The sequence below is a fragment of the Cnephaeus nilssonii genome (genome assembly GCF_951640355.1).
Source record: "Cnephaeus nilssonii genome assembly, chromosome: 5".
NCBI lineage: Eukaryota > Metazoa > Chordata > Mammalia > Chiroptera > Vespertilionidae > Cnephaeus > Cnephaeus nilssonii.
Window position 1 is genome coordinate 34,086,645 of NC_137076.1, and position 25,148 is coordinate 34,111,792.

Sequence of the window (25,148 nt, forward strand, 5' to 3'; positions counted from 1 at the left end):
TTTTAAGCTCCTATTATAAAAAAAGTAGTGTTATTTGGAAGAAAAAGATACAGTTTTCACTCCTAAGAAGCTAAAGTTCTAATTTTAGCAATAGGTGCCACATATATATGTTTAATATTATCTATTGTAAGATAAGTTAAAGCACTTAGGGTTTTAAACACTGAGAAAAGAAAAAGTTCACTTTCAACAGAGGCAGGTAGAAATGGTTTCACACTGGGCCTGGGACACTTTGAGGGCAGCAACCATGTGTTTTCTACCGTTGTGTCTCTAGGATCTGAACTGTCCTTGGTACATGGTGAGGGCATAATCTGTTAAGTGGATGATGAATTTGAGCTAAACCTTAAGAGATAGCCTGTCTTTTGAAATATAGCGATCTTATATAAAGGTAAGGGAATAGCAAATGGTAGAATAGGCAAGGTGTATTTTGTCTTAAAAGGATTACATGTGGGCTAGACTATGTAATAAGAGTAGTATATTTGGCAGTACAGGTTTTGGAAGATTTGAGTTCCATATAAATAGTTACTGGTTAATTTGGTTGGAGTTAAAGCAGTTAATTCCCATATGTGTATTAGACTAACAAGAAGTTTGGGGAAACTTTCTTTTTAACAGAAGGCTCTGGAAGATTGGCCAGGGTCTAAAACTTGACTATTAGCTTATAGGTTGACATTTTACTGTAATTCAAGTATGTCTTCAAAATAAACAGAAAAATCTCTTTAGCAATGACTAGGATTTGTACTTAAATCCTTCAATTACACACATTCAAGTTTCATCATTAATTACATACATGTTTATATATTGTTAGCATTTAATTTTCATGCTACCATTTTGTTGCATAGTTAGGACACTTGATTTTCTTCATTATCCTGCTTCAATTTCTTACAACTACTACTTTGGTGTCCTCTAATCATCTAGGGATTTCATTGACCTTCTGGCTCTCTGTGGTCCTCTGCCATTGTGCCCTCACCCACGCCTACATTCTTCTTTTGTGCCCACTGATCATTTTTCTTAAGTTTGCAGATAATAACAATTATTAGGTTGGAGGGAGAAGTTTATTGCATGTCTCTTCTCAGTTTAATCATTACAACCATGCTGTGAGGTGGAGCAGAGACATTGAGATTCAAAAAATTAAATAATTGGCTCAAGGAAATGGTAAATTTTAAGTGGCAGAGTCTGAATTCTAACTCATGTCTTTATTGCCAGTGTTCCTCTTTTGTCTGTTGCCTCTGTAAATAAATTTTTGATGTCTGTAGATATCAATAAGATTATAGGAACAATGGTTAATGTAATTTAAGACAAAGTGCGAATGCCTTAATGGGCTAAGTTCCCCTTCGCAACTCTCATGATATTTGCCTTTTACTAAACAAATGAATTTTTATTTGGTAGAATGTTAGAGAAATTTTTGAGCAGTTGATCTTTCTGAGTGTCATGTGCTCATTTAGGGCTACACTGCCCTTGCTGATTGCACAACACTGTGGTCATATTTTAGTGTATTTAATTTGGTGGTCTCTAGGTGGGGAGAATAGTTACTTGGTACCTGAATGCCTTCCTGCCTCCATTTCTACATACTAGTATATCATATACAGCATTGGACAAAATTAGGTTTACAGTTGTGAGTGTGCAAAATACAGTTTATTCTTATATTATTATGTATTAATCATTTTATTATTTTCCATACAAATAACTGTAAACCTACTTTTGCCCCACCTTGTATACTAGTAATTCTCCTCTTGCATACTCATATTTCCCAACTTCTATAGCATTCAATTATAAGATGTATTTTTCAAATTTTATAACCCATATGTCCACACAACTTAACTTTTAGTAATTTCAAGGTACATAATGAAAATCTTTTGTAGAAATTGATTAAATTATAACAAAACCTGATCAACTTGTTAAGAAACAATAAAAAATAAAGTAACTGTTACTTTTTTTCGTTTTTTAATTGATCAGGGTAAAAAACCTGAATGGGAAACTAGAATATGAATTCTCAACAGATCGTTGAATATAACACTTTAGAAAGGACTTTAAAGCTCTTAACTTTAGAATGATGACCCATTTCACATGTTAATATTTTTTAAATGCATCTATTAATATATATATTTATATGTAGGTATATATATATCTGCAAATATCATAGTGTACATATATTAAAGTATTTGTTCTGTTGTATATATATTATAAAGTAACAATTGAAATGAGTTTAGTGTTTTAATAATGTATGTTAGCATTTTATACAAGATTCCAAGACTTTATGCTGAGTTGGTTACCTAACAATAGGGTATTTACTTGTGTAGGTAGGGTACTTATGATCCATCATACCTAATAAAATGGTAATATGCAAATTGCCATCACTCCGCTACGCCCACGATTGGGCCGGCTGGAGGCGCGGAGGGCGGGACTCAGGGTGGCCGATTAGCTGGCGGTAGGAACGGCGCTGCTTAGGCCGGCGCTGCGGAAGACGCTGGTGGCGGAACTCGGGGTGGCCGATTGCGTGGCTGCTGGCACCAGTTTTCCGCCAGCAGCAGTTTTCCTCTGGCCACCCGCCCGATCGGAGCGCCTCCCGATTGGAGTTCCTCTTGGGGTGGCCGATCGTGCTGGCGGGAGGCGCTCTGATCGGCGGGTGGCGAGTGGCCAGAGGAAAACTGCTGCTGGCGGATAACTGGCGCCGGCAGCCAGGTGAAGGAAAAGTCTATTGCACGAAACTTCGTGCAACGGGCTCCTAGTAAGTAATAATATTCAGTTACCATGTTGTTTATACATATAGAGTAGCTTTTCTTTTAAAGTTACCTTTAAAACATTTTAAAGTTATGTTTTGATTATCTCCATGAGTGGAAATTAAAAGGAGCAGGTTTTATTTAAATGTGAAAGAATTTGTATGCAATTATATTTTCCATCTTTGAAATAGTCTGTCTTCCATCTCTGGAAATCTTTGAGATAAAAGACTGCCTATGATATTAATCAATGTCACCCCCTAAAAATTGAAAAAAATTCAATAAAAAATTTTTTAAAAGACTACTTTCAAGAGGGGGAGGGACTAAAGAATGTGTAGTGTTTATCAAACAAGAGACTATGGAAGATCTCAAAAGCATTCCACTTTTAAATATGCATTCTTTAATATTCTTTGTCCTAAAAAAGAAATTATTGTCATTTTGAGCTAGAATAAATAACTCTTTTTCCATTCTGGTTTGGAAGTTAAAACATATTTAAGAATAGGAAAATAAAACTTTTATAAATGATCTAGATCAGATTTTCTATTATCTGCAAACCCTATGATGAATAAGACAATCATTGTGCTAAAGGATTTTTTAGGCTTGTAAGAGCGATAAGGCCAGGTTAGAAACAACTGTAATACAGAATAGCATGTAACACATTAGCATATGGATAGTGTAATTGAAATAATAACATGCTTTTGGGAGAAAATATCTTTTTTATCTCTGATGATCAGGGAGAACTTCTCTGAATAGATGACAATCAAATTGTGTCTTTTAAAATGGTTATTTCAAAAAGAGGCATTACTGATTAGTTCATTTAGATATTAAGGTCTCTAGATCACAATGGGAAGTTTAGCAAGTTATAAAAATAATGGCAATGGAGGATGGAAATGAAGAATTTCATCCCACATGTGGAAATTACTCAGATGAATCCAGCATGGCTGTGTTTGGAAAAGGCAGTAGGAGGAGATGACACGGACTTCAAGTGGTTAGATGCAAATTGAGTGGTAGCTTCTTTTGGAAGTAATCTATGGAATCAAAGAAAGATCAGCCTACATTTGACTTTATTTCCATAAGACCTGAGGAGTAAAAATCATGAAGAATATGAGATTTTATAAGACAAGGAAGGAAAAGGGATTCATTCTCTTTAAAGAAAATGTCAAATTTCAGATGAAGAAAGAAAGTAAGGAGTAGGAGAAAATGAGAGAATTAGAATTGGAGTAACAAAAGTTTTTACACCAAGAAACTGTTGATTTCACAGGGTACAATGTGTACAGTAGGAAAGGTAGATTGTTAAAGGCTGAATGAGGGGGGAATATGTGAAAGTTTAGAGAACAGAGGCACCCCCAAAAGAATGGAAGTCTTTGAAATACTTAAGAGAATTGAATACAAAGAAAGTGAAATGCTGTGCTATTTTGAAGGAACCAAGTAAAACTAACTGAATACCACATCACTGCTTATATCTAAAGTGACTTTCTAGAAATCTTTCCATAGTGCCTTAAAGTACCTAATACAGATGTTTAATTCAGTCTTATATAGTTATAGCAGATCATTTCTTTCTTCTTTTCCTGGAATTCTTTCTGAGGTTTTAAAATAATAGCCATTGTTCATAGTTTATGTACGTTTATAGTTTCAAAATGTTTACATTGAAAAAATTTTTGTTATATGAACATTGAGTATTAAATTTCATTTAATTTCAATTTCAGTGCTTGGAGAAAAATAGTAAAAAGCTTTGTGACAGGTGTATTAGTGTTCTAATTTTACCGGATGATGAAACCAGGGCCAAGGTTTATTAAATGACTTACCCAAGTGCGCCCTTACCTTTCAAGTCTTAAATTTATTTTTTAATTCAAAAAAGATTCTCTCTGGTATAGCAGTTAAGTAAAGAGATTTTTAAGTCTCATTGTGGGTACTTACAAACTTGCCAAGTATCTAAAAGTATAGTTTATGAGAGTGTAAGTGAATAGCCGCTGTCTTGCTGCCGTTCTTGATAATATCATACTGTAAGTCTGTGAATATGTCACAAACTGGATATTCCCCACTGGAATAATTAAGTATTATTTCCACTCTATGATTTAGTGTCTACTCTAGGTTAATTAGATTTAAAATAAATTGATTTAAATTCCAGTTTAAATCAGTGGCAAAAAAAATACTGTTTAATCTATTTTCCCCACAAAAGCACATTTTAAAAATTTACCCTAATAAATATTTTCTTAAACTCAAGTTTTATTTTCTAAGAAGGACACTACACATTGGAATACAATGCTTTATTTACATTTTTTTCACATTAATTCTGCAGAAACCAAATGATTTGATTGTTTTACATACATCAGCCAGTTAAAATAGATACTGCTGAAGTTATTTCTTGCTCAGCTGATTACTGATGGATATTTGACAGCTTGTTTAGTCTTCGTTCCTTGTATTTTACTCAGCAGTTTTTGTTTGACTTATTTGTGCCTTTTCTGTCACATTCACAATTTTAAAATAAAATGAGAATGCATATTTGTCAAGGAAATATTTCAAATATATAGCAAGCATTTTGGAAGGAGTCTAGACATTATCTAGATCAGTATGAGAAATTTTGGATGTTGGATTAGCCAGCTGACTATATTCTCCCTTTAGAAATCTTTTTTATTAGGATTTCCAAATGGTAGATTAGGAAGGTGCAGTAGAGTTCCAGATTAGAAGCTGTCCCTACTGTCATCTCTCCGTTCTTTTCCAGAATTCCTGAAAAGGGAACATGGAATCCGCTAATAAAATGTGTAGCCCCTCCTCACCAAGGGTCTAAAATATCTGCTGTAAATTAAATCACAGCTGATTCCTTTTGGAAAGGGTACTTTGTTTCTCCAAATAATCTGTAGAAAGACTTGAACTCTTTTTTTAATTTAAATTCTTTATTGTTTAAAGTATTACATAAGTCTCCTTTTTCCCCCATTGATCTCTTCCCACCCCCAAGGACTTGAACTCTTAAGAAGAGTTTGTGATTCATTCACAAAATGATTTGTAAAGATTTCATGATCTTTGTCTCAGATCAAGAGTCCGGAAGCTTTCTGTAAGGGCTAGGTGGTAAACATTTAGACTTAGTGGACCAGAGGCAAAATTGAGGATATAATATAGATAATTTACACACAAGAGAGAAATCAAATAAGCATACACTTTTATTGACAAAACTCAATATAGAGTAATAATTAAATACATTTTAAAAATCAAAGCCTACTAGTGAGAAAAATAGAATTGGGGAGGGGATGATAATTTGCTTCAATTCATGTTTGAAGGTAGTGTTTTCCTGCCATTAAGTCAATTGCAAATTTTCTTCTGTGAATACCATTTTTAGGGGGGAGGCCAGATTTAGCCCAGGGGCCATAGTTTGCTAACCCCTGTATTAGATGATAAGTTACCAGTACTCTGTGTTACTTTTGGGCATCAACAAAAATTAGTGCTCTGTTTATATAATCTTGTACATAAAACATTCAAAGGACAATTGGTCAGTTTTAAGTATAAATTTTATTTACGTATTCTGTTTGTTCTGGTGGAGAAACAGGAATCTTGCCATTTATTGTCATACTAGTGAATGTCTAGTCTTTTAAGAATTTGTTGAATTTTTAAATAAGTAAAAATCATTAAGGAATCTTAGTGGAGGAAAAATCAGGTCTATAATTTGCGATCCCAAGGATGCAGAAAATAATGTAGGTTTAAGTATTAAGTATTCTGTATAACACATGTAATAGGAAATTAAGTACCTTTTTATATTAAAATTCTATATGTAACCCCACTTAAATTTTTTTTTTATACAGGAAAAGAAGGCAAATTAAAAGGCAAAGCCTTTCTTAAAGTGGCTAATATTTTAGCAATTGTGGGAATGATGATGATTTCTATTCTTTAACAAAAATTTTTAAATGAACTGCACCTTATTTATGCAGTTGCAAGTTAACATGGGAACCACAATCTACTCACAACTGACTTTTGTCCTTGTTGCTTTTTATTTTTCTAGGATTTCTGTCTGTGTAAGATGTATTCATCCCACAGTAATGAAACTTAATATATACCATGTGGCAGCCTTGTTCCTATTGTGAATTATTCACAGCATAAGATTAGCCATCCTCTGGTATGAAACTCGTATCTACTGTGGCATTCACTAAAGCGTCCGTCTGATGGTGTGGTGTTTTAGGACTTGAATATTTGGTGTTTCTTGGTTTCTTTTAATTTCATGTTTCATACAGGCTTGTTCTTTACCTTTATTTTTGTGTCCTTTCTCTCTATGTTCTCCCCACCTCTCTGCTTCACCTTTCTTAGCAAAGATGAGGATTTCTACCTTCAACATACATTGTTGGTCTTGTCTTCTGTTTTTGTTAGGAGGGACAGCAGTGTGATAAAAGAGGAAATCAAAGCCTTTCTTGCCAATCGGAGGATTTCCCAAGCAGTTGTTGCACAGGTAACAGGTAAGAGCTGAAGAGCCCTTTATTCTGGAATCATGTCTAGTCTCTGCCTGCTGATGCAGATGTTGGGTTATTGCTCACATTTCTGCATTGCAGTGCAGATCTGTCAATTTAGGCATAATAATGTATGCCGGTGATTTAAAACCCATTGTCTCTGATATCATGGAACTTCTCCAGTGAATTTTTTTTTAATGTGTGCTAGTAAATTTTAATAGCATTTCTAAAAAGCACAAAATTCCCTACTTTATTGGCTAAAAAAGGGTTCTCTGGTTTTCTTGTAACTGTGACAGAGCTCATGACACATGCACATCCAACTGCTACCTCCATTTCATATATTTAAAAGCTTTGCAGTCCTCCAAATCTAATCCTCAATTTTACCAATTAAGAAATTATTGTGTTTTTTAAACCACTTTTCTGTATGTGAAAGCTTTTCTCAACCCATTACTGAGAAGATAAGAGTTACCAGTGTCTTCTCTTTGTTTTTTATATCCCATCCCATTACCCACCCACCGCAGCCCCATCCCAAGTATGTGGTGTATATGTGTCATTCTCTATTCAGATTGCATTTTTTATAGTTATTAAATTTGGGCAGCATGTCTTTTTCTCTGTTGGAATGTATTGTTTCTTTCTTCAATATCAGTGATTTATAAAACCCAACTATGCCTTAGTCATTAGAGTAACCAGAAATTCTTTTAACTACATTCTGTCATTAATACACGGTTATGCATTGTACATTGATAGATGTGAAAAGTAATTTGTTTGTCCCCTTCTTTTTTTAACATGCCAGTAGCAGCTACATGACTTTGGCCCTTTTAGCCTTTGTGCCTTAGTTTCTTCCCCACTATAATGAAATAATTGGATCTGATCTTCAACAGTACCTTCTAATTTTAAGATATTATGTATATTCTCTAGACATTGATACATATTGAAGACAATTTACCTAAAAGGATGTTATTGACCATTAATTTGGTTAAAAATGAAACTTGAGATTTCAGAAGTCTTAAATTTTGTCCCAAGAATCTAACCTAAGATCAGCCAATCTTAATACAGGTGTGTGTGTCTGTGTGTATGCATGTGTAATATATTACATTAGTAATATAGCTTTATAAGTGATACTGTTTATGGTAGAAAAAAACACTTTAGTTCAAGGCATATCTTTTTGTACAGAAATCTTAAATAGCAGGATGATGTGTGAATTTAATTTTTGCAATCTTCAGGTGTTTTTCAGTAGGATATTTAAAATAAATTGTTACCCTTGTTTTCAAAGATTAAGAAGTGGTGATAAGGGCCCAGTAAGGGCAAGTTCAGTGGGTTTTACCAAAGTCCACTGCTGTGCACTATGAAAAGATAGAGTACTGTCTTTCAGGGCTTTTACTTCAGCCCCAAGATTAGAGGCAATAGAATCTTCTGGTTTGCCAGAATAACAAAAATATAGTGTTATAGAACAGCATTATATAATGTTGATTTTGTTCAGGCAGAAATATTTCTGAGTATCTTGAATACACTGAATCTTGAATTATCTTGGACTTTCAAAATAGTAGCTTTTGAAACCAATACAGCATGGATGCAAATTATAATAAAATACCTTTAACAGGAATTTCCTAGGCATATGTAAAAGCATTAGATAAACTATAATGAATTAAACATAGTATATCAAATATTGGCTTTTTGGAAAGGGAAACTGAAAGATGTTTTAGCATCTTGCTACTCAAAATGTAGTCTATGGAACAGCAGTATTGAGAGCTTGTTAGAAATGTAAAGTTAGAGAGCATCACCCGAAACATGAATCAGAATTTACATTTTAACCAGATCTGCAGGTGATTTGGGTTGGAGAAGTACTATTTTAGGAGATTGGTAAGCTTTCCTGACATTAACTTCAATGGATTGGCATTGTTTAGCAATGCCCCACTCAGTAGTAGTCATCATGATGCCATCTCCTGTTTATGAAAGCAAAAAGTGATAATGGTTTTACACATTTATTATCTGTTATATCACTTGGACCTTTCTTTGGCTACTGTAATTATAGGATCTGGTACTGTTAAAATCTTCTTTCCCCATTTCCGCCTCACCCCAACTTATTCTTCCTCCTCTTTGTTCATAATTTGAAAGCTTGAGTTCATTTTTTCTTGATCAGATATCTTTCATGGTTCTCTATTGACTGAAAATGAAACTCCTTATAATTTGACTCCAGCCTTCTTTTTAGTGCCATCTTCTATTCATTATACTCCCTAGCTGAATTAACTACTTGCCATTTCCAGAATTTTGCTTACCTAGATGCTCTCAGATCATTGGTGGAGTGTAGGATACCTTCCACCTTCTCACCTCAGCCTTATCAATTGCTGTTTATCAAGCTTACCTTAGTTGCTATCTTCATTCTGTCTCCTTTGGTTACTTTGGCCCACATGGAGCTCTCTTTATTCTGAAATTAATTAGACTTAGTTCACCACCCTGAGATACTAAACCTCATTTCAGTTATACATTTTAGAGTAATGTTCTTTAAAAGCAGTGATATTTCTTACACATCCCCCAAAGAGCCTACCTATATGCTCTCTGAAGATGCTACGTTTACCAAGCTGCCAATAGTGCTGCCTTATAGGGTAAAGAAGAATTCGTGAAGCTAACACAGCTGTACATGTGAAAATGTATCCAGTATAATTTTGTCCAGTGATGTTCCCTCTCCAGAAATAATTATTTGTTCAACAAATACTGCATGAATTCTGCCCTTAAGGAACTCACAGTTTTCTTTTATCTATTTCAATTATTTACATAAGGCCAGGGAATGAAGATGATTCATAACCAGGTGGTTAATTGTCCTATGATCAACTTACTGAATTCATGTATTCCTCATGTATTTATTGTGCTACATTTTCATCCAGTCCATCAATCATCAGGCTAAACTCAGGGACAGGAATTTCATTCAAGAAGAGAGATGGAGTAATTGAGATCTTGCCCTTGTAATTGGCTCACTAGGGTACTTGGTCAGTACATAGGTACATTTTTCTGTCTTTAAACAAATTAGTCAAGTGTATATTAGAAGAATCTACGTGCTAGAATCTACCCCAAAATAATGTTAAGGATGTGGTTGTCTAGAATCTCTGTCCTGTAATGGAATCTCTTAAAGTCAGTAAAGTTCAACTCTAATGTATGAAATAAGTCAACTCTGAGATTAAAAGGAGAAAAAGTGATACACAACAAAGAAAATGCTAAATTAAAAAGTGTAGTGAGGTGCAAAATTATAACATGTGCTTTTTCCAGAAACAAATGCAGAGACTTCTTTTTATAGATTCAGAGGATATCTATAATAAGATAAACAAGAAGTTCATGGGTGGGGTCTGTATAAATAATATCCTACTGATAGGAAAAATGACAGTATAAACAGGATATAATAGCAGTGCCTGCTGAATTTCCCAGCATGTTATTTGTAGCTTCTTTCACAGAGTCATAGCTGCTCCCACCAACGGTGGATTTTTTGCCTCTAAAAGGTTGAACACGAGTCTAAATTTTCACTAACAGTGATGGGGGGCCTTCACTTAGTAATAAACGTGTGTTTTATATTCACTTTCAGGCTGTTTGCATTCTTAGAACATGATTTTCTTTTTAAATAACCTCTGGGAAAAACCAAGTGGGCAGAATAAATGAGTAAATGGGCAGAGCTTGAGTGAGGCTTATCAGCCAAAGAAATATACTAATTGGATTCATGTCCTTTTAAAGAAATAAATAAACGGAAGAAGAAAAAAATAGCATCTCAGAATTTTAAGAACTTTATCACAACTTTGTCTTCTTGTAATGGAGAAGCAGCCATTAAACTTGTTCCCTGCCATGAAACAGCCTGGGACCAGGGCGAAGCTGCAATTCTCTGTCTCAGTCTCCTTACTTACAGGACAAGGGGCTTTGACCCAATATTTATTAGTATCTTTTCTAATTGTCAAATTCTACTCTGTTCTTAAACTGTTGAGTACATTTAACAAGTGTGCATCATAACTGTATCTAGTGACTCATTCCCAAATGTAAGACTTTATATAAATAGAAGCTCTGAACGAGCTTTAGCAATGTTCTAGCTATACTTAGACTACTTCCCTTTTTCAATTATCTTTAAAATGAAGGATAAAAACACTACATAGTCAATTTAATTATAATAATTTCTTTATAGATGTGGGTATATATCGTTCCTTTCCCTAAGAAGACAATTTCAGAACAGATATTGAAAACTAACTAAAGTGTTACTAAACCTTTTTTAAAAATAGAATTTATTTTTTTAGAGCAGTTTTAGGTTCACAGTAAAAGTGAGTGAAAGTACAGAGAGTTCCCATATATCCTGTCCCCACACATGTCCAATCTCCCTTATTATCAGCATATGGCACCACAGTGGTACCTTTGTTATAATCTGTGAACCTACATTGACACATCATTATCACCTGAAGTCCATAGTTTAAGTATAACTGGATTTGTACATTTAAAGGGATGTTGAAAAGTGTACAATAACAACTATTCATAATTCATAATATCACAAGATGATACTATAGTTTCACTACCTAAAAATCCTTGGTGCTCCTGTTCCTCCCTACCTCCCCCCTACCCCCCCCCCCCCCCCCCCCGCAACCCACAGCAAGCATTGATCTTTTTACTGTCTCCATAGATTTGCCTTTTCAAGAATGTTATACAGTATGTAGTCTTTTGGCTTCATACTGTATATACAGGTTGGCTTCTTTTTATAGATTCAGAAGATTTCTATAATATAAACAAGAAATTTATTCACTTAGGAATGTGCATTTAAGGTTCCTTAATGTCTTGGTGGTTCATTTCTTTTTAGTGCTAAATAATATTTCATTGTCTGTATATACCACAGTTTATCCATTCACCTGCTGAAGGTCATCTTGGTTGCTTCCAGGTTTTGGCAATTATGAATAAAGTTACTGTAAACAAGTAGAATTTATATTTACATTAAAAAAGCAATGTTGGTAGGTCATAAATTACAGACTATGGAATTGTCCTCCTATAATACAACCAAATATAATTGTGCTCATTTAACAAGATTTTTTCAATTCCTACCTAGTGATTTATTAGTTTTATATAGATCTCCAATTTGAAGGCTACAAAATGGGTAGATCTTTTTATGTGAGTTATAAGTTTTATCTCCAAATTGGAAAGGTTTAGAATTTTTGTTTCTGTTAGGAGAAAACTTCTTTTCAAATCTTTGAATGGACTTCAATTACCAACAATATAAACGTTTTTTTCAGAAACATTTTAGAATTGTCTCTTGTTTTGCAACCTTTGGAGAATAAGAACAGATGGTGTTCCGTGGTTCAAAATGTCTTACTTTTTATTTCACTTTTTCTATCTTCTGCAATTTGTCAGAAAACTATTTTCTTATAAGCACAACACATAAAGTTACTTTTTTTTTTTTTCCGATAGAAAAACATCCAGCCTCTAAATCTGAATACCCGTATTTTCTCACTTTGGTGATGGATCAATGAAAAATCAAAGTAAAAATCATTTCAGAGTGTACTTTTTGTTAGAATTTTTCTACAGTTCTTGAAATTCATTGTTTTACCAGGGCTTTCATCATCTCAAATGCAGTGTAAAGGATTTGAGATGTACATTTTTAGTGTAAAAGTTATGAAGATTGGTTTTCAAGAATAAAACAGATTTCTCTTTCACCTGTATTTAAATATGTTTTTGATTTTTAGAGAGGAAGGGAGAGAGATAGAAATGTTGATGAGAGAGAAGCATCAGCAATCAGCTGCCTCCTGCACGCCCCCTGCTGGGGATCAAGCCTGCAACCCTGGCATGTGCCTTGACCAGGCATGGAACAAGTTGACCTCTTGGTTCATGGGTGTCCACTTGATGCTCAAACACTGAACCACACTGGCAGGGCTCACATGTATTTAAAGTATAAAATGTAATTTAAACTTTTTTATTCTACCACTAGAGGCCCAGTGCATGATTGAATCATGCACGTGTAGGGTCCCCTACACGCTTTCGCTTTTCGCGGTGGAGCTGGGTGCCTGTCCGCTGGTGCCGGAGCAGACAGGCACCCAGCTCCCCCACTTTTGATGGTCCGCGGCCGCTGAGGGGGGCTACCCTGCTGTTGAGAGGTGCAGGGGGTGGGACTCCCGCCCCCTGCGCCTCTCAATGGCCGCTGAGGGGGGCTGCTGCTGACACCTGGCTACCCTGCTGTTGAGAGGCGCAGCTGGGTGTCCGCGGCAGGCCCCCTCAGCGGCCGCGGATTTGGCCGTTGAGAGGCACAGGGGGCGGGAGTCCCGCCCCCTGCGCCTTTCAACATCAGGGTAGCCCTCCTCAGTGGCAGCAGATCCATGCCTCTCAATGGCCGGATAGGCCACCCCGAGTCCCACCCCCCAGCCTCCTGCCGCCCAATCGTGGGCGTAGTGGAATGATGGTAATTTACATGTTACCCTATTATTAGATAGGATAAGCTTTGACAAAAGTGACTTTTAGAGGTTAAGCACAGATGTGCTTTCCCCCCCTTCAGTAATTTTTATTTTTGTTTCCTAAGATTGTGGAGAGAAGTCTGTACTTAAAGTTTAATATTCCTTTTACAGTTTTATGAAATACTAGAGGCCCAGTGCGCACAAAATCATGCACCAGTAGCTCGCTTCCGCTTGCCTCAGCTGGCCGTCCTGCCCATCACTGCTAGTAGCTCGCTGCCCTGCCCTCCTCCTCTCGTAGCTTTCCACCGCTAGTAGCTTGTGCCCCGCCCCGCCCGCCGGGAGAGCCACTGCTCATTTGGTTGTGATGGCGTGACAGCCACAGACCTTTTATATAAGAGATTTTCTTATATTAAAAAAAAATAACAGGACAGGGATAAATGGTAGAAAGAAGTTATTTATGTCTGATAAAATAGCAAAATCTAAAGTTCAGCTGTAGTCCATGTGAGTCATCAGACAATCTTATAAATAATTTCCTGCAGAAGAAGGCTTTCAAGGGAATAAATACCATTTTTTATAAACTAAAGATACGGTCTTTTATGCATTAAGGAATTAATCCTGCTAACTTGGAATTTACTCAGAGATAGATCTTAAAGAATTTGACATTTGTTTCTACAAATACTTGTTTTGTCAGGAAGATGTACTAGATTTAGTAATATGTAGTAACTAACTTTAGTTAGATAAGGAACTGAAGCTTGAACTCACCGAACTAATCAAGCTTGAGGGCCTTGATATCTGAGAGCCCTAGACTTTTTTGAAACAAGAAAGCTTTTAATATCAGCCTGTGTCAGCTTCAGATAAATTAAGCTATAGCATTTGATCCTTACAGAATTAACTTGAGATAGGCAGGGGAAATGTGTCTTTGTTTTTAATCACCTTTATTGAAATAAAAGTTGCATAAGAGTAGAGGTCTCAGGGTTGTATCAAATTTATACAATGGTATGACCATTACCAAAATCAAGATACAGAAAATTTTCAGTATTTCAACAAGTTTCCTTATGCCTCTTTGCAGTCAAATTCCTCTCTCCACTGTTAACCACTGATTTGCATTCTGTCAGTATAGTATGCATTTTCTAGAATGCCATGTGACTGGAATCATACATATATATTCTTTTGTGTCTAACTTTTTTCACATAGCATGATGCTTTGAGATTCATTAGTGTTGTTACATGTATCAGTGGTTTGAAACTTTTAAATGCTGAATTTTGGTCCATTGAATGGACCTAACAAAATTTGTTTATCCATTAGAGAGACATTTGAATTGTTTTAGCTATTATGAATTAAGCTGTATGAACATTTGCCTACACTTTTGGTGTAGACATATGTTTTCATTTCTCATACCCAGGAGTGAGATTTTGAAGTTATTGGTAAGTATATGTTTAACATTTATGAAACTAAGAAACTATTTTCCAAAGTGACTATACCACTTTCATTCCCATCAGCAATATACAAGATTTCTGTTGCTTTGTATTCTCTTCAGCCCTTGGTATTTGTACTTTTCTTTAAGTTTATCCATTTTAGTGCATATGTAATGGCATCTCACTCTAGTTTTATTTTGCAATTTTCTAATAACTAATTATGTTGAGCATCTTGTCGTGCTCATTTGCTGTTCATGTATTTTCTTAGGTGAAATGCCTGTTAAATCTTTTGCCCATTGTTTTTTAATAAGGTTGTTTGACTTATCATTGATTATAAGAGTTGTATGTATTTTCTGGGTACAAATCCTTAAATATGTTAATATACACATATCTTAGTCTGAGGCTTGCATTTTTATTTTCTTAATATTGTCTTTGAAAGAGCAAATGTTTTTAATTTTGATAAAGTTATATTTATCTTTTTTTTTAAAATATATTTTATTGATTTTTCACAGAGAGGAAGGGAGAGGGACAGAGAGCTAGAAACATCGATGAGAGAGAGACATTGACCAGCTGCCTCCTGCACACCCCCCACCGGGGATGTGCCCGCAACCAATGTACATGCCCTTGACCGGAATCCAACCTGGGACCTTCCAGTCCGCAGACCGACGCTCTCTCCACTGAGCCAAACCGGTTTTGGCTATCTTTTTTTTTTTTTCTTTATGGTTCATGCTTTATGTGTCCTAAGAAAATTTGCCTAAACAAAGAATTTTTAAGTTTTCTTTTAGAAATTTTCTAGTTTCAGCCCAAACACTTAGGTATGTGAATCATTTCAAGTTAATTTTTGTATATGTGTGAGGTAAAGGTTAGGACGTATTTTTTTCCATGTGGATGTCCAATTGTTGGAGCACCCTTTGTTGAAATGGCAGCAGTGGTCTTTTCCCATTCAATTGCATTGGCACATTTATAAAAAATCAATTGAATATGTATGTGTGGGTGTATTCTGGGTTCTCTACTGTGTTCCATTGGTCTTTATGCCTATCCTTATACCAATACAAACTGTAAATTATTGTAGACTTATAGTAAGTCTTAAAATCAGAAAATATAATGCCTCTTAACTTTTCTTTTTCAAGATCACTGTTGATATTCTAGGTCTTTTGCATTAAGATATACATTTAAAATCAACTTCTCAATTTCTACAAAAAAACATATTTATAGTGAGATTGTGATTGGGATTATGTTGAATATGTAACTCAATCTAGCGTTAGGAATTGATATGTTAATCATGGTGAGTGTTCCTATCCACACAGATGGTATATCTCTCTATTTAGTTTTCAGTGTATAGGTTTTGCACGTATTTTTTAAAATGTATTTGTATTGATTTCAGAGAGGGAGGGAGAGAGAGATAAAAACATCAATGATGAGAGAGAATCATTGATCGGCTGCCTCCTGCATGCCCCATACTGGGGATCAAGCCCGCAACCCAGGCATGTGCCTTGACTGGGAATCAAACTGTGACCTTCTGGTTCATGGATCAACGCTCAACCACTGAGCCAAGCCAACCGGGCTCTTGCACATATTTTGAATGTATCTCTTAATATTTTATATTTTTTGTACTATTATATTATACTGTTTTTGACTTCAATTTACAGTTTGTTTTTTGTGTCATAGAATAATTGATTTTGGTAAAGTCACCTTCTATTCTGTAACCTTGCTAAATTCTTTTATTTCTAGAAACTTTTTTGATAAATTCTTAGGGTTATCTACATGGACAGTCATGTTCTTTGTAATAGAGATAATTCTATTTCCTTCTTTTCTTGTGTATGTCTTTTATTTTTCTTGCCTTATTCTACTGACAAGCACTGTGAATATAATGATGAGAGCAGGTATCCTTGCTTTTTTTCTAATCCTAGGGAGCAAATATTTAATCTTTTACAATTAAGTAGGATCTTTGTAGGTTTTTCATAGATGTCCTTTTTCAAGATGCCCTTCAGGAGACATTCCCTTCTATTTCTAGTTTCTGACAATTTTTATCATGAATGGATATTGTACTTGGTCAAATACTTTTTTCTTCATCTATTGAGATGACCACAGGTTTTGTTTTTTAAGTCTTGTTAATATGGTGAATTACATTGATTTATTTTTAAATGTTAAATGAGCTTTGCATTCTGGGAAAAACTCCACTGAATCATCTCTTCTCTTGTATTTCTAGAAGAATTGGTGTAGAATTGATATTATTTTTTCCTTAAATATCTTTATTTTGAGACTGCTTTTTTTTTATTATAGAGAATATCTTACACTTGGTCGTGACTTACTAGGTAGATCTAATCCTGTGGGGCTTGTATCCTGTACTGAGGTGACAAAATATAAGAGTAGAGATTATTGTGTCTTTACCACCTCAAAATGCTAGCACTTTTCTACATGATTTTACTCTTGGCAGAAATTAGTCTTCTCTTACCAATTGCCTAAAATAGGATTACAAACCACAAACCAAACCGAATTTGCTTTCGATACAGCAATAACTTTTCCCTTGTGCCCTAGTATGCCTGAGTGAAGAAACATAGTTTTCAAGTACTTGATCTTTGAGATTTTGCTTCCTGTGGTAGTTTTTAAAATACCGAGTGACCTATCTCTAAACCTGTTGCCAAGCAGATCCATGAACAACATCTTGGTTTTGAATACATTGATTTTAATATGAATGTCCAATATAACATTGTCCCATGCTTATTGTCATTGTTTCTGATGAGAAACACAGGAAAAGGATTTTAGAAACATTCTAAATGTGATCTTTATGTAATGTTTTGAGACATTTTAAGAACTATAATGTCATTTTCATAAATGTGTTTCTCTGCTTTCACTGTTTTTGACATAAAGATTGTTGATTGTGTCCAAGCCTTTCTATTGCTAAATATTTTTTGGTGTTTTATTTATTATTTTTTAAAATTTACATTTATTGTTGAAAATATTACGGATGTCCCCCTTTTTCCCCTCATTTACCCTCGCTGTCTCCCCCCTCCCCCCCCCACTTAACCCCTTCAGGCCTACTGTACATTGTCTGTGTTTATGGGTTATGCATATAAGTTCTTTGGTTAATCTCTTCCCACCCCGAACCCCACTTCCCTCTGACCCATCAGTAGATGAGTGGATAAAAAAGATGAGGTACATTTGCACAATGGAATACTATGCAGCTGTAAACATGGAGGGATCTGGAGAGTATTATGCTAAGCGAAATAAGCCAGTCAGAGAAAGACAGGTATCACATGATCTCCCTATATGTGGAATGTAATGAACCAAATAAACTGATGAACAAAATGGATTCAGAGACATGGAAGTATTGCAAATATTTTTGAAGGAAATTTATTACCAGCTTATCTTCATTTTTTTTTAGGGCATACCAAGTGTTTTTGAAATGTGTTAAAAATAATTATTATCATGCATAATAATGTTTAGTAAGAACAATAAACTATTTTTTTTTTTTTTTTTAGTCTGTACCTCAGCTTTATCATTGTGCTAAACACCTACCCGGACAGCATATAGCCCTCTAAATGAGTTGTAGATAACCTGTGTACCTTGTTAGCTAAGCCTCCCTTTTTGGAAGGTTTTTATTTTTAGCTATAATTTATTTTAACACTTACCAAGTGCTAGTTGCTGTGCTAACTGTTTTATATATTTGAAAGTCAAGTGGTAACTTACTCAGTTATAGATGAGAAAACTGAGACTAAATGAGATTCAACTATTTGCCCATAGCTAATTACTGTTTTTCTTGCTGCAAAGCTATTGTTCTTGACATAGCATTTTAGTATATAGAGACAGTATAGTGTAGTAATCAAGAGCATAACTGAGCATTCAAAATGTGATTTCTATCACTTACTAGTTATGTAATTTTCGGCAAGTTACTCGGTGTCTTAAGCCTCGCTTTCCTGTTTTGGAAATGAGGATAATATAAACTACTTATCAGGGTTCTTGAGTAAATTAAATGAATTAGTTTATATAAAGTGTTTGGCATACTGTAAATGCCGTAGAAGTTTTTTAATTATCAGTGTTAATCATTATACTGCTTAATGTTGGGTCAGCAATCATTTTTCCTTTGTCCCTCTCTAAAACTTGACTTTTCTAAAGCTAAGCTTCTTGAGACTGAATATGTTAACTATTATATTTCTACCTTTCCACCATTTAATTTAATAATGGACATTTAAAAAAATATAGCACCCCCATGTTCATAGCAGCATGTTTAAAATAGCTGAAACATGGAAATAACCAAAAGTATCCATTGATGTATGAATGGATAAAGAAAATGTGGTGTCTGTGTGTATATAAGGTATGTGTGTATGTGTGTATTTATGTGTGTGTTTATATATGTATGTGTGTGTGTGTGTGTGTGTGTGTGTGTGTGTGTGTATAGTGGGATGTTTTTCAGCATTAAAAAGAAAGAAATCCTGTCACTTACAACAATTAGGATGGACCTTGAAAGCATTATGTTAAGTGAAATAAGTCAGAAAAAGACAAATACTGTGGGGAAAGGAAGTCTAGGTTATTGATTTGAGATCATTTTTCTTTTCTTAACATAGGCATTTACAACAATAAATTTCCCTCTAAGCACTTCTTGTCATACATTTTTTGTATGTTGTATGTGTGTGTTTTTTAATAATCTCAAAGTATTTTCTAATTTTCCTCATGATTTTTTTCTTTGACACATTGGTTAGAGTTAATTTTCACATATTTGTGGATTTCTCAAAATTCTTCTGTTATTGATTTCTAATTTTATTTTATTGACCTATTTTGTATGATTTAAAAATTATACAGATATTTTTTATGGCCTAACATTTGGTCCACCCTGGAGAATGTTCCACCTACTCTTGAGAATGTGCTCTACTGTTGTTGTTCTATAGAAGTTTGTTAGATTTTAGTGGTTTACTATGTTGTTCAAGTTTTCTGTTTTCCTTATTGATCTTCTGTCTTCTTGTTGTGCCTATTATTGAAAATGGAATACTGAATTCTCCAACTGTTACTTTTGTTTTGTTTTGTAAATACGTTCTTATTGATTTTTAGAGAGAGAGGAAGGGAGAGGAATAGAGAGATGGAAACATCTATGAGAAAGGAACATCATCAATTGGCAGCCTCCTGCACGCACCCCTACTGGGGATGGAGCCTGCAACCTGGGCATGTGCCTTAACTTGTAATCGAACCAAAATGCTATTGCCTCAAACCAGGTTCCTGGGTCCATGCTCAACCACTGAGCTACACCAGCTGGGCAGCCAATAGTTACTTTAGAATTGTCTGTTCTCTCTTCAGGTCTGTCAGTTTTTGCTTCATGTATTTTGGGACTCTATTGCTTGGTGCATATACACTGAGTGGCCAGGTTATTATGATCTCTGAATGCATAATAATATGGCCACTCAGTGTATATCCTATATAATAAAAGGCTAATATGCAAATTGTCCCCTTGACCAGGAGTTCGACCAGCAGGCAGGCCGGCCAACCGCCCATGTCCCCTCCCCCTGGCCAGACTGGCCGGACCCCACCCATGCTCGAATTCGTGCACTGGGCCTCTAATACACAGACACACACACACACACACACTGAGTGGCCAGATTATTATGCGTTCAGAGATCATAATAATCTGGACAATCAGTGTATGTTTTCAATGTCTTTCTCAGGAATTAATCCCTTTTTATTGTTCTAAAATGTCCTTTTGTCTCTTGTAACAAATTTTGTCTAACATTACTATAGCCACTGGAGTTTTCATTTGGTTACCATTTATATGATTTATTTTTTATTTTTTATTTTTTTACTTTGAATCTAAAATGTATCTCTTGTAAACAGTATGCATTTAGATGTTTTTGTTTTTAATTCATTTTGCCAATCTCTGTCTTCTTATTGGATTGCTTAATCCATTTAAGTGTAATGTAATTATGTTGAGGGAGGATTTATGTCTACCATTTTGTCATTTGTTTTCAGACTTTTTTTAAAAATTAAATTTATTAATTAAAGTGACATTGGTTAATAAAATTATATAGGTTTCAGGTGTACAGTTCTATAGTACATCTATATATTGTGTGTTTACTACCCCAAGTCAAATCTCCTTCCATCACCATTTATTCCTTCTACACCCTCTTTCACCTCCCTCTACACACCCCCTTCCCTCTGGTAATCACCATACTGTTGTCTATGAGGTTTTTATTGGTGGTTGTTTTTGCTTAATCCCTTCACCTTTTTCACCCAGCCCAGCAACCCCTCTCCCCTCTGATACCTGTCAGTCAGTTCATTATCTATGAGTCTGTGTCTATTTTGTTTGTTAGTCTATTTTGTTCATTAGATTCCTCATATGAATGAAATCATATAGTACTTGTCTTTCTCTGACTGGATTATTTCACTTAGTATAATGCTCTCCAGGTCCATCCATGCTGTCACAAAGAGTAAGATTTTCCTTTTTTTTTTTTTTTTTTTATGACCAAGTAAGTTGTTTTCAGTCGTGTATCTGTCTTGTTCTCCTATTACTTGATTACTTTCTCCTTTTGTGTTTAATAGATAATTTTTGGTATACCAGTTTAAATCCCTTGTTATTTCTTTGCTATATTTTTTTGAATTATTATCTTAGTGGTTTCCCTGGGAATTACCATTAGCGTCTTAATTTTAATGATCTAGTTCGGATAAATACAAACTTAATTTCAATAGTATAAAATTTATAGCTTAATTCTCTATCCCCTTCTTTGTGCTGTTATTGTCATACAAGAGGCCTGGTACACAAAATTCGTGCACCCACCGGTGTATGATCAAGGCCGGGGAGGGACACAGGAGGTTGGCCAGCTGAGGAGGGATCATGGGAGGGCTCCAGGGCATGTCCATTCCATCTCATTCAGTCCCTATCAGCCGGACACCAGCAGCAAGCTAACCTACCAGTCAGAGCGTCTGCCCCTGGTGATCAGTGCACGTCATAGCAAGTAGTTAAGCGGCCTTAGCATATCATTAGCATACTAATTGCCCTGCACATGAATCCGTAAGCCAGTAGCTCTTTGCGGGGCCTGGCCGCTTCGCGCCCACTGTCCAGAGGCTCTCCGCGGCCCAGAGGCCCATCTGTGGCTGGGCATGGAACACTTGCCTTGTCGCCGTGGCAAGCATTCGCCAGTCCGCTCATGCTCCCTGCTCTCAGCGGCCGCCCCCCTGGGACTGGGGGACTCTGGCAGGGCTGAGAGGACTGGGCGCCGCCATCTTGTGGCTATGGACGCTGCCATCTTTGTGACAGAGTGATGGTTAATTTGCATATTACCCTTTTATTAGATAGGATTACGCTTTGGTTGGCTGGATGGCCAACTGGACGACTAGATACTTAGTATATTAGGCTTTTATTATATAGGATAAATTACATGCTTATGTATTGTGTGTTCATAAGCTTAGACTTATAATTATTGCATTATACAGTTTTCTTTTAAATCAAATAGGAATAAGAGGAATTATTAGAACAAAACACATTTATACTGTCCTTTATATTTACATCTGTAGTTACTATTAGGGTCGCCGAAGGAGGAATGCACAAGACCAAAAGGGGTAAAGAATTTATTTATGAATTTATTAGGTCATCTGGATACCAGATGGGCTGAGCCTCAAAATGGCACCAGTTCCCAGTGACAGGAGTCAGAGGTTTTTAAAGGACTTTTGGTGGGCTTTTTCTGGGCAGAGAATTCTCTGTGCCAGTCTAGAGGGGAGAGATAATGGGCTTAGCAAGTGAAATGTGGTCTCAGCAAAAGGGAATGTCCATTCCAAAATGGCCTGGAAGTCAGTTCCCAGGGAAGGGATATTAATTCAATTGCTCGATCCTATCTAACAGTTACTGGCACTCTTTATTTCTTCATGTGTATTTGAATTACTATTTAGTGTCCTTTTGTTTTAAATAAAAGAACTCGTTTTCTGGTAGGACAGGTCTGTTGGTATCAGAATCTCTCTGGTTTTGTTCATCTGGCAATGTCTTAATGTCTTCCATTTTGGAAGGATAGTTTGGTTGGATTAGAGTTCTTGTTTGATGCTCTTGCCTCCCTTTTCCCCAGCACTTTGAATATATCATCCTACTGCCTTCTGGCTTCTTGGTTTCCCATGAGAAAATTGCTGTTAATTTTATTGAACACTAGAGGCCCGGTACACAAAATTCATGCACGGGGGTGTGCATCCCTCAGCCCAGCCTACATCCTCTTCAATCTGGGACCCCTCGAGGGATGTCCGACTGCCTGTTTAGGCCCTATCCCCGTAGGATCAGGCCTAAACAGGCAGTCAGACATCCCTCTCACAATCCAGAACTGCTGGCTCCCAACTGCTTGCCTGCCTGCCTTCCTGTTTGCCCCTAACCTCTTCTGCCTGCCAGCCTGATCACCCCCTAACTACTCCCCTGCCAGCCTGATTGATGCCTAACTGCTCCCCTGCCAGCCTGTTTGCCCCTAACTGCCCTCCCCTGCAGGCCTGGTTCCCCCGCCCAACTGCTCTCCCCTGCAGGCCTGGGTCCCCCCCCAACTGCCCTTCCCTGCAGGCCTGGTTGCCCCCAACTTCCCTCCTCTGCCGGCCTCGTCACCCCTAACTGCCGTCCCCTACAGGCTTGATCGCCCCCAACTGTCCTCCCTTGTAGGCATGGTCCCTCCCAACTGCCCTCCCCTGCTGACCATCTTTTGTCCACATGGGGGCAGCCATCTTTGACCACATGGGGGCAGCAATCTTGTGTGTTGGAGTGATGGTAAATTTGCATATTACTCTTTTATTTGATAGGAAAGAGGCCTGGTGTACGGGTGGGGGCCAGCTGGTTTGCCCTGAAGGGTGTCCTGGATCAGGGTGGGGATTCCCTTGGGGCGTGGGGTGGCCTGGGCGAGGGGCCTGTAGTGGTTTGCAGGCCTGCCACGCACCCCAGCGACCCAAGCAGAGGCCCTGGTATCTGGGATTTATTTATCTTCTATAATTGAAACTTTGTAGCCTTGAGCGGAGCCAAGCCTCCTGCTTGCTCCATGGCCGCAACTATTTTTGTTGGGATTTATTTATCTTCTATAATTGAAACTTTGTAGCCTTGAGCAGAGGCCAAGGCAGACCAGGGCTGCGGAAGCTTACCTTCCTCCATCGCTGCGGGCAACGCAAGCCTCCTGCTTGCTCTGTGGCTGCAGCCATCTTGGTAGGGTTAATTTGTATCCTTGCTCCTAATTGGCTGGTGGGCGTCTCTTGTGGGTGTAGCAGAGTGATGGTTAATTTGCATATTACTCTTATTAAATAGAATACCTTGTACATAAAGAATTACTTCTCTTGCTGCTTTCCATTTTTCTCTTAGTCTTTGATTTTCAACCATTATGATGTTGGCGTGGATTCTCTGAGTTTACCCTACATGAAGATTATTGAACTCCTTGGATGTGTAGATTAATGTTTTTTGTTAAATTAGGAAATTTTTTGGCCATTATTTTTCTAATATGTTTTCTTCACTTTTCTCTCTTTTACTCCTGGGACTCCCATTGTTTGTTTGTTGGTATACATGATGGTGTCCCATTGGTTTTTGAGGCTCTGCTCTATTTTTTCAATCCTTTTTCCCTTCTGTTTTTTGTACTAGATAAATTTACTTGGTCTGTCTTTAAGCTTACTAATTATTTCTTCTGCCAGTTCACATGTGATGTTGACCCTCTTTAGTGAATTTTTCACTTTAATTTATTGTAGTTTTCAATTTCGTTATGATTCTTTCTTATAATTCTTGTCTCTTTATTGATACTGTTTGGTGTAGCTTTTCTCATACTTTCCTTTAGTTTTTTGGACATGTTTTCTTTAGTTCGTTGAATATCTTTAAAATAGCTGATTAAATCTTTGTCTTGTAAGTCCAACATCTGTGTTTCTTCAAAGACACTTCTTATTGACTGCTTCTTTTACTATGTATGTCATACTTTCTTGTTTCTTTGCATGGTCTTATTTTCTTTTGTTTTTGAAATGGGGCAGTTTGAATAATATAATGGGGAAATTCTAGAAATCAAATTCTTCCCCACCCCTGGATTTGTTATTATTTCTGTTTATTATTGTTGCTCTTTGTTGTTGTTTTTATTAGTGACTTTCCTGAACTAATTCTGAAAAATCAGTAGTCTTTGTGGTGTATTGCTACTGATGTCTTTTATATATATATATATTTTATTGATTTCGAAGAGGAAGGGAGAGGAAGAGAGAGATAGAAACATCAATGATGAGACAGAATCATTG

The 25,148-nt window shown here is 36.3% G+C and overlaps 1 protein-coding gene across 9 annotated transcripts in view; it reads left to right on the forward strand.

Moving 5' to 3' along the window:
* The window catches only part of HMBOX1 (homeobox containing 1), a 192,782-nt gene that overhangs the window by 73,887 nt on the left and 93,747 nt on the right, over window positions 1-25,148 (forward strand). For all 9 annotated transcript variants that reach the window (XM_079773342.1, XM_079773347.1, XM_079773345.1 and 6 more), the window contains one exon: window positions 7,065-7,150. In XM_079773342.1, the coding sequence (XP_079629468.1) occupies window positions 7,065-7,150 (86 nt within the window). The remainder of the gene's footprint in view (window positions 1-7,064; window positions 7,151-25,148) is intronic.